Source organism: Cynoglossus semilaevis, chromosome 8 (genome assembly GCF_000523025.1).
Source record: "Cynoglossus semilaevis isolate Cse_v1.0 chromosome 8, Cse_v1.0, whole genome shotgun sequence".
Classification (NCBI taxonomy): Eukaryota; Metazoa; Chordata; class Actinopteri; order Pleuronectiformes; family Cynoglossidae; genus Cynoglossus; species Cynoglossus semilaevis.
Window position 1 is genome coordinate 1,483,455 of NC_024314.1, and position 10,042 is coordinate 1,493,496.

At 38.9% G+C, this 10,042-nt stretch overlaps 1 protein-coding gene across 1 annotated transcript in view; it reads right to left on the bottom strand.

Annotated features, from left to right (window-relative positions):
* The window catches only part of aclyb (ATP citrate lyase b), a 14,059-nt gene extending 4,798 nt beyond the window's left edge, over positions 1–9,261 (bottom strand). The window contains exons 1-18 of the mRNA XM_017034606.2: positions 9,174–9,261; positions 8,544–8,768; positions 6,393–6,574; positions 6,116–6,238; positions 5,234–5,296; positions 4,849–5,039; positions 4,459–4,538; positions 4,176–4,306; positions 3,851–3,969; positions 3,602–3,738; positions 3,115–3,176; positions 2,841–2,958; positions 2,590–2,744; positions 2,345–2,438; positions 2,071–2,127; positions 1,213–1,242; positions 566–707; positions 33–248 (exon numbers count right to left, since the gene is read on the bottom strand). Coding sequence (XP_016890095.1) covers positions 33–248; positions 566–707; positions 1,213–1,242; positions 2,071–2,127; positions 2,345–2,438; positions 2,590–2,744; positions 2,841–2,958; positions 3,115–3,176; positions 3,602–3,738; positions 3,851–3,969; positions 4,176–4,306; positions 4,459–4,538; positions 4,849–5,039; positions 5,234–5,296; positions 6,116–6,238; positions 6,393–6,551 — 1,877 coding nt within the window. The 5' untranslated portion in view covers positions 6,552–6,574; positions 8,544–8,768; positions 9,174–9,261. The remainder of the gene's footprint in view (positions 1–32; positions 249–565; positions 708–1,212; positions 1,243–2,070; positions 2,128–2,344; positions 2,439–2,589; positions 2,745–2,840; positions 2,959–3,114; positions 3,177–3,601; positions 3,739–3,850; positions 3,970–4,175; positions 4,307–4,458; positions 4,539–4,848; positions 5,040–5,233; positions 5,297–6,115; positions 6,239–6,392; positions 6,575–8,543; positions 8,769–9,173) is intronic.
* Positions 9,262–10,042: the final 781 nt, after the last annotated feature.

Genomic DNA, 10,042 nt, shown 5'->3' on the forward strand with positions numbered 1-10,042 from the left:
TACAGGCAATACAAGCACTGAACTGAAGGAGCTCACTAAAAGGCACATCTTTAAACACAACACCAGTTTCATTGTCTACCTGTGGGTACTGCATAGCCTCCATTGTGCTGTCAAAGGCTGAACGCAGTGACGCAAAACTTATTAACACATCCACCTCCTGGTGCTTCTTCATAGCATCAGCCATGTTCTTGTAGACTGGCAGCAGGATTTCTTTATGGCCCCAGTAGAATTTCTGTTTGTGATCCCCACTGGGCAACAAACACAGAGAAGTGTTGAACCCTACATGTTTAATAGAAGACAATGTTGGAAATACATACATTTATATGTTCCGGTACTAAATGTTAATGCTATAATCAATATCTGCACTCAACATTGCTGCCCAGTGTTTCACGATTAAATCAACACAAGCAACAAACGTCAGAGTCTCTAGAAAAAAACCCCTCTACCACTAATTTTGTTGTTCACCACATTAATAAGGCTCATCTGCTCCAGCTTTGTCATTCTCATCTGAATATGAATCCTAATAACCACCCCCCACTTCCCTGCTCGAAGTCAAGTAACCTACGTGAAGGGGTAAACCATAGCTGCCACTGAAGGTTCTTCCCGGGAGCACACGTAGTCGAAGTCCAACATGCCCTGCACAGCACGTGTCTGCATGCCCCACACAATGCTCTTGGTGTTTTGTCTGAAAAGCGTAGTGGCTTTGGCTAAAAGAAGAAAGACAGACACGAAGAAACACAGATACTCCAGTTAGTCATAACAGGAGGAAAAAACAAAATCAAAAGGCAAAAGGTCTGACTGGGGAAACACCAGGAATGGAGATAGTAACAGTTTGCCCAAAACCAGGTGAACTGTTTTATTTTCAAATTGCAAGCTCTATGCCATATGCCTGAAAACAATAGCTTATTACATACACTCACTACATAACCCATTCAATAATTATGTAGTGTTTGTATGTAGTGTTTCTGCGTACTGAGAGTAAGCACTGTTTAAACACAGTGAACTGGGCACAGAGAGCCCATCAATATGGTTCACTTTATATATCATATGAAGCTGCATGAAAAAACAACCAACAAAAACACCCGAAAATGTAAAAACCCGCTGAGACACACAGTATCACAAAAAGCAAAACAAAAAAAACAATACAAAGACAGACGGAAGCAAGAAGAGGACCAAGTGTGCAGGAAGACATCTTTTTGCACCCCTCCATACCTCCACTGTAGCCTGAAGGGGCTTGTGCTTCTGTGACCCCATTGGACGACAACACAAAATATGAGAACATATAAAGATGAGAACAGAAAAAGATGAGCTCATCTTAAATCAATCCTTTTCATTCCATCATTATTCATTTGATCCAGTTCAAAGCATGCATCTACTAGACTGTCTTAAAAGAGTGCAAACAAGCTGCAAAGAGTCTCATGCAGACACAAGCCATGTCACAGAGAAAAACTCTCCATTGACTGCAACGTTTTTCTACACGTTTTTGCTACATCAACATTGACATTGAATTTTTATTTCAAACCAAATGAAAATTAAAATACAATATGGCAATACAATACAATATTATTGTTAGATTAATCGTCGACCACCGACTCCCAAATGGAAAATCTCTCTCACAAAAACAGTTAATATAAAATAAATATAATTTATAAATATGTAAATATTTATAGAAGTTTATAAAAATTATAGAAATAAACTACTTCTTTAGAAGGAGATCCTTAAAAATGCCTGCTTTTGCTGAGCATAGCTTTAAGGTCTTTGGGAAACACTGGAAAGAGACTCTTTGCATGAGAGCAACATAAATTCATCGCAGCCTTTTGCTCAAAGATGATGCAAGAAGCTCTGGTTTTACTTACTTACTTTACTTGAAATGAGACTGGTTCAACTTGAATATGAAGCAGTTTTTAAATACAAACATATATCTATATATATATATATCTTAAAATAAACTTACATGTTACTCGACAACTTGTCAGATATTAAAAGGCGGAGGAAATTGAGCAGTTAAAAAGGAAAAAAATAAAATGCCAACTGTCAATGCAATGCACTCATGCCAATCCTACCACTTACCTTTCCAACCTGCTGTGACCACATTCTTCAGAGGCCACAGAATAGAGTGAAAGGCATCTTAGAGAAACATGCATGACGAGATGGGAAAAAGATGAAGGAAAAAACAAAACAAAACAAAGTTTAAGCAGAAAATCAAAAACAGGAGGATGAAGCGGACAAGAGAATGAAAACAAAGTATAGCAATGCCAGCGTTTCAGGGGGAGGGAGAATTGAAAGAATTGAGGCTAAGAAGAAAAAGAGTCTTGTTGTCATATGTGTTGACAGTCTTGTTTACCTGCTGGATGACCTGATTTGCACTTCTTTGCTGGAGTTGCTTCAGTAGGTGTCCTTGGTTCTGAGAACGAAGCAGTCCTCGTGGAAGCTGGAGTCTAGAGCAGATAAGAGAAATTATTTTTATCAGATGGAACGTTGCTTTAGTGCACAGTAATTTGTCAATGTGTCTCCACGAGATGCTCTTCCTGACATAAACATTCCTAATCAGGCAGGGAGTCAGTTTGTTCCCAGTATATCATTCCGTACCTTTGCACTGCTGCTAGCATTGAGGAGGAAGTTGGCAGTATGTGCGTCCATTGGGGGCTGATTAGGAATTGGCCGGTGACCCAGGGCCATACCGACGATGGCTGTCATGTGAGTCTCGGTACCAAAGACATGGATAGGAATACCTGTGGTCTTTCCTGAAGAAGAAAAGTAAAAAAAAAAAAAAAAACTTACATGCTATGACCATTATGGCAACTAGAAACATTTTTATTTGCCCCCTTCCTCTTACATTCCTACTTCCCCCATGACCCTCAGCCCCTCCTGGTAGTTTGGTCCACCTCGACGAACAAAGATCGTGACCTCATGCTCCTTCAGGGGACCCTGGTAGTCTTTGATGGCTCTAACAATGCCCTGAGAAAAGAGCCTGGCATGTCAGCTATGCAGATTATGAAAGTTACTTATAAATTATTAAATTAATTTGGCTCCAAAAACATAATTTTTAATAATTTATAATAATTTGACATGGTGTGAATTATATTTTTATATTATATTTATATTATATTTTACCTTAAATGTGGCTGCTACATTAGTGAAGTTGGCAATACTTCCACCGATGATCAGCACTTTCCCTGCAAAATTAGGAAAGAGAGGCGGGAGAGGGCGTGTGATATGTTAAGAATAAATGCATGAGTGAAATGTGACACCCCAGTAACTGGTGTTAAAATGAGAGCCGTGAAGTCTATTGCTGGTAAGACACATGTTGGAAACATTAACCTTGCAACCCAAGGTAAAACCAAAGGGGCCACAATACAAAACAATGATCACAGACTTTTAGTGAGGAATATATACTTCTTTTTTTAACAGTTTTCTGCCAGGTTTCAACTACCAATAGTTTAGCCTTTTTTTCTTTTTTTCACACACTTTCTACTAAGCCTCTAAAGGGACATTAAAGGTCAAAAATTAAATGTCCCATTAGGAGCGCCGTAACTTTCTCATCAAAAGTAACTAATTACTACAAACCAGAAGCTTTGAAAGAAGACTTTGCAGAGCTCACCATCAGGGTGTTTTTCACGTGTCATGAGGGACAAGATGGTTTTTGCGTAGTCGTAGGTCTGCTGTTCGCTCGGAGCTCCAGAATATTCACCGTAGTTTGCCAGCTCATTTACCCCACCCAGATCACAAATGGTGTCGCTAGGCAAAAGGGACAAAATATTGTCGATTAATTCCTGGGTTTGAATCGACAAGCAAATGGAAATGGGAAACTTTTTACAGAAATAAAGCTGAAGTTTAACACAAAGACTACCTGTACACAACTGAGGCTCCTCCTCCAGCCACCATGGTCCAGATTCGACCACATGGGTTGAGCAGAGTGAGCTTTAGACTTGCACCACTCTTTGAATCCAGGTCAGCTATGTAGGCTTCCTAAAATGCATTTAAGTGTAGATTTGAATGGATCCTTGTCCTTAGCAAATTTAGTTAGCTTAGAAGGTAATATAAGATATCAATATTAATAATAATCTGTATTTCTCTCTTTCTCTTATAAGCCTCTTCTATGAAAAACGCATTTTAAACCAGTACGTGTTACAGAAAGGTATCCGAGGGCTTTTACCTTTTTTTCAGGGACTCACCTCTGGATAGGCTTCCCTCCCGAAAGGAGGTGGAAAGTTGACATCCCCCCATTTTGCCTTGCAGAGATAATCTGCGGTGGCATCAATTTTAGCAGCCACGTCCAGTACGTACACTCCATCTTGAGTTACAACTATTTAAAAGAAGAAGAAACAGCAACATCTTAAACATAGCAAGTGAAAATGTCCAACGAGTAATAGATAGAGTACCTATAACAGTTAGGTTCCTATTTAATTCATATGTTGCAAAGTAACACTGAAACATTTATATATTTTTTATATTTACCAAGCGGGTTGATTTCGAGGTATGTGAAGTAAAGGTCCTCATAGAAGTTGAAGAGGCTTTTGATAAATGTAGACAGGATTCTTTGAAAAGAGAGATAAAGCAGCACAAGGTAAAACCATAAATGCAAACCACATGATGAATGTCATTATAAACACTTCCCGAGCAGTGAATGATACCTTTCCTCAAAGGCTCAATAAAGCTCAAGCTGCTGTTCAAATTCAAAGTTCAGTTATATGATAAGAATCCAAATAATCAGCTCTCTGGTAAAGCCACTCAGCTTCATCAGACAGTTAACACATTATTATGAAAAATACCATTCCTACACAAAAACATTTTCTAGCATAACTTGTTAATGAATCAAAATGTGAATGAAAGCAAATGCAGCCATACTCTTTTTTATCATCTGCTACATGTGTGAGGAGGTGCTCCTTGACCTGGTCCTCATTCAGCGTATCATTCACTGCGACCATCAACCTCTGGGCCTTGGCGTCCACATCACCAACATCCACGCCTCCTTCGTGGTGAAAAAGTATGTAGTCGCCCTCACGAGTGGCATAGATGCACACATAAAACTCCTCCTCCTGGGTGAAGGCAAACACCAAAAATGTACATTTTCATAACATGTTGAGATAATCAAATCATTTATGCACTGCAAATACATTTAATTTAAAAAATGTTCCCCTTCCCAAACACAGTTAACCATTCAGCAAGTCATAATGACTGTGTTGAGTTTCTGAAGCTCTATGAAAGGTGAGGGGAAAGTGCAGTGCATTACCTGTGTGTGTGGAACAAACGGCTCAATGAGGAAGTTCTTCAGCACACCCTTGGCCTTCCCTACCTTGATAAAGCAAACATGATGTCATGAGTCAAGGTATTCTAATAGCAAACAGAATAACAAACAGAAAAAGGCAATAACAATGGAAGAGAGACAGACCATCATAACACTTAAAAAGGTAGGTCTTTCCTACAGGGAAATTGCAAAGAAAGTCAAGGTGTCAGTGAGTACACTTTTCTTCACCATCAAATGGCACTCAGAAACTTGGGGAAACTCTAACAGGAAGTTCATTCAGGTTCATCTTGCAGCAACATAATGACCCAAAACACAAGTCCAAGCAATGATACCTTAGGAAAAAAGAACAAGATGGTAAGCTTGAAAACATGGAGCGGCCAGTACAGTCTCCAGACTTAAACCCTATGGAGGAGGTTTGGGATGAACTGGACAGAAGAGTGAAAGTCAAGCAGCCTACAAGTGCCACACATTTATGGCAACTTCTGCACTGAGACAGAGTAATCTTCCCAAAATAACTATTAACCTTGAGACACAGGACAGCATTTTGACACGGTGGGAAAGAATGTGACCTTGTTGGCAGATTAGCTCCCTGTACGTTGTCTGAGGTTTTTGATTTGATTTGCGTGTGAAACTTTTTTTTAAGTATGTTGCTCTTAAATCTACGACAAGGGGACGCAAAAAAACAGAACCGTTCAGATTTTACATCAAATAATTTGTTTCACCGTCGCTTACGATCTCAGATACAGCTCCAACATTCTACTACTCAGAAACACATTCACATTTGTATTGACTTCGGTTGTATCCTAAACCATGTTCTAATACTTTCCAATGGGTTCAGAACACAGTGATACGTTTCAATGATCTTACTGTGGTTTCTTTCATTAAGTTGTTTTTCAGCCACTCCTTGACTCCCTGCAGATCCAGGTTGGTGCCGACCAGTCCGAGCTTTCCACGCCTCTTGATAAGCTGATCTGGCTTCACCACTAGACGCTGAAGTGAGCAATACAAAAAAATAAATAAATAAATCAACCACAGAGAAAACCATAAACTTTCCATGCTGCTACTGTGATTCGTCAAGATGACAACGGGCCATCCGCCTTCATGTAGGATTTGTAAGTTCAATGACTCCAAACAACAGTCTCACCTGTGTCAACAGCCATGGGTGCTCCTGGGTGAGGCGGTCCAAGTCGGTCTCAGGGGTGACACGAGCATAGGAGAATCGGTTCTGAACAGCCGCTGAGGTGCAGATGTACTTATGTAAGAACTCTTTTCCCGTCTGCTCTGAGATAGCTTTCGCTGACATGGCGACACTGGCTAGGACACAACCTTGGGTGAAAGAGAGAGGCACCAACGATCATATCTTTCATAAAGCGCTTACATTCAAATTGTCAAACTTTACTGCTGTCTTTACACAGTAAAAATAGGCAGAAAAATAAAAATACAATGCCCGGGTGTGTAAGCATTCTTACTGAGAACAAATGCAAAATATTCATATCCAACTATTACATATTATATGTAACATCCAACTATTGTACACCTCTTTGAATGTGTAAAAAATGCTGCGACAGATAGCAATTTACATGTGCTAGAGCCTCCAAACAACACGTCAACACGCAGAAAACACACGGCATCAAGGACTTGACATTCACTATGTTGTCGGACCTGCTCAGCTAATTTGCATCAGACAAGTCACTCCAGATGGTACACTATAAAGCCTAAGATTTTTTAACATGATGGCATTAGTAACTACCACATTTTAACTTCCTTTTTCAAATTAACTATTTGCCATCATATTGCAATAACTCAATAGCATGCTTCTTTTGAAGTGAAACTCCTCCGTAGTTAAGGAGACCTTTATTACTTTATGCCCACTTTCTCCTCAACAACCCAAACAATGATAAACCAAGAGACAAGATAACATAAAGACAAGCACAATTATAGCAACTGCTTGTGAGATAGTATGCCATTGTGCAGGTTACCTTTTTTTTTTAATCAGTGCAGTGTGTCACATTCGGCAACCAGATAAGATATATTACCAAAGGCTTGAGAAGAAGCTTATCTTTAATTCTTTAAACTTACGTTTTTTAACAACAAACCACAGACTGAACAAACAAAAATCGATATCTTATCTACACTGCTTCTGTGTACTAACAGACTGTGGGTGTGATATTCTAGCAATAGCCACAAGCAGCGATGACAGTAGTAGGCAATAGACTACTGTAATATTATTAGCTTAACTCAAATGTTGATTGCTAAAGATTTGCTATGTTTCACCACAATATTTAATATTCCATATATAGCTACATATAGCTATTTCATGTTATACATTAAAGTGTCATAACTGTGTTTTTAATAATAATTATTAATTGTGTTTGTCTTTTTATACCATTAAGGGTATTCTGATCCATTTGTACTAATGAAAGAATACCCTGCACTGTGTTATTTAATGAAGGATTTTTAGAATATCCTAGTTAAGTTCCACGTTCCAAGTTTACACAAATACTTTCAATGTTTTGCAAAAACATAATAATCTATTACTTTGATTAACTTACGTATTTATTTTTGTAGTTGTTTAGAGTTAATATGTATCAAATCACTTATTGTTCTAACTTTATAAATCACTTTTAAATCACTTGCATGAGAAACAGTTTAACTCTAACTTTGGTGCACAGGTCGACCAACGGCAGATGTCCCTGTGTTTATGTGCCATAATCCACGGGACCTCGCCTTTTGTTTGAAACCATCCGGCCATTAAATGCGAGTTGCTATTAGTTTGGCAGAATTATCGAATTTTAAGGCAGCAGCAGCAGCAGCAACACGGTCCTCTGGGAGGGCTCAGCCTCTGACCAGATGTTTCTACGTCAGGCTAGTCTTCAGTGAAAGAACCTCCTGTAATATGCGGCCGCCACACCCACTACCGGAGGCTGAGGTCAGGATTAGCTAGCCGGACAAGTTTAATAACTTCTTCTGTGCAACATTTTGAGCTAAATATTTAGCCACTTCCTGCAGTTGAGCTGTAAAAATACAGCACATGTTAAGACGCGATTCAGGGCAAACTTTTTTCGAAGGACCACGAGCAAATTATATGACAAATTAGGTTACCGAACAGAAACGTTGAAGATACAGGCGTGTACCGGTAAAAGCGCAGTAAACCTGTCAGTTGCCTCCCAGTCCCGCTCCACCGGCCTCACTGAGACACTGGCTAACAGATGTAGCCTAGCAGTAACCGTTGGAGTCTAACTGCATAAACGACGTCAATGTGGCACTTTAAAACAACTTCACATGTAGAACTTACTTTGTCACTTGAAGTGGCACCTTGTCGTAGGACAGGAGTGGTCTACTGGCGTGAAATGACAGAGCCGCTGACTCACGTATTCCACTCCTGGTGCTGTGAATGTGCTCTTCCCACTCGTCACACTGCCCTCGCACCACAATCGGCCGATTGACTACTACACCCCATAATGGCTGCTGATTGGCTCGTGCTGGTCACATGAGACACGCCAGTTACAATTATGATGCTCTGTAAAATTGAAGAGAAAAGAAAAGAAAATCTTTTTTTTTTTTGCTTAAGACAAAACAACTAGGACCCGAGAGTGGATTTTAATGTGTTTATCAGATTATATGGCTCGTTTTTCAAAACCCATTTTAAAAAATAAAGTATTATAAATGTATTAAATATTAAATAAAACAAGAAAAACACCCAAACTGTAATTTAAGGAAAACAGTCTTTTTTCGAGGTTATATAGTGTAGGATTTGGACCCAACTGGTAGTAAAATTAAATGTTAAGCATATGAACATTACACACATTGGGTGTCCTTGAGTGACAGTTTCAATTTAAATCCTACTGAGCTGTTAACTATTCTAAGAATAACCCATGACTATTTATAAAAAATATTTAAAGGTACTATTTTACACACAGCATACCTAATAGTTTAGCAGAATACACCAGTAAATGTCCTCCTTAAATAGGCCTTTTTCCTCCATCCACCTATAGCATCTACCATGTAACTGCCCAATCTCATTGATGTTTAAAGGTCAAACGGTACAGTAAGAGCCTTTATTTATGCGCGATAAAAAGCACGTCTTGTCAATACCGTTTTTAAAAGTCATACACGGATCAATGAAACCGTATGAAGCTTATAACCACATTTTGGAGGTCTGTTTAAACAGGTACAAGAAGTAAAGCGGCTGTACTTACAAAACATGCATAACAACAAAAAGCAAACATACATAAGTAAAATGTAAAAATTTGTAAAAAAAAAACAAAAAGCAAATTTGTACAAATGCAAACACATACATGCTGTGAATCAGACAATCCGAACCTTAAATGTTTTCTTTTATTATTCTTTCTCATCAACATTAATTCCCATCAAGCATTTCTTCCCACTGTTAGCTAGTAAATTTAATAGTAGATGACCAGATTTTAAAAAGATCCTGTAGATCCTGGAAAAAAAAAAATTAGGGGTACGAGCATCTCAGAAAATCCCTGTCATTCCCATGCTGCTTCAACTTCATCTAAACTGAAAGGAGGAATTTCCTGGTCCAGCGTGTGCAAACATTTTTTAGTTATTCTATATCCCGTTCTACAATTATTTCCAATTGGATAAGTCTATATACATTTCATAAATTGAAAAAATGAAGGCAAACCTGGGCTGGAATCAAAACTGAATCCTCCCCCATGTCCACCGAAGAAAGCTCTGAAGATGTTATTGGCATCAAAATCTAGAGCAGGGGTCACTTACGTGGTGTCTGTGAAGTAGCTCTCAGTTTCAAAAAGGTTGGTGACCCCTGAT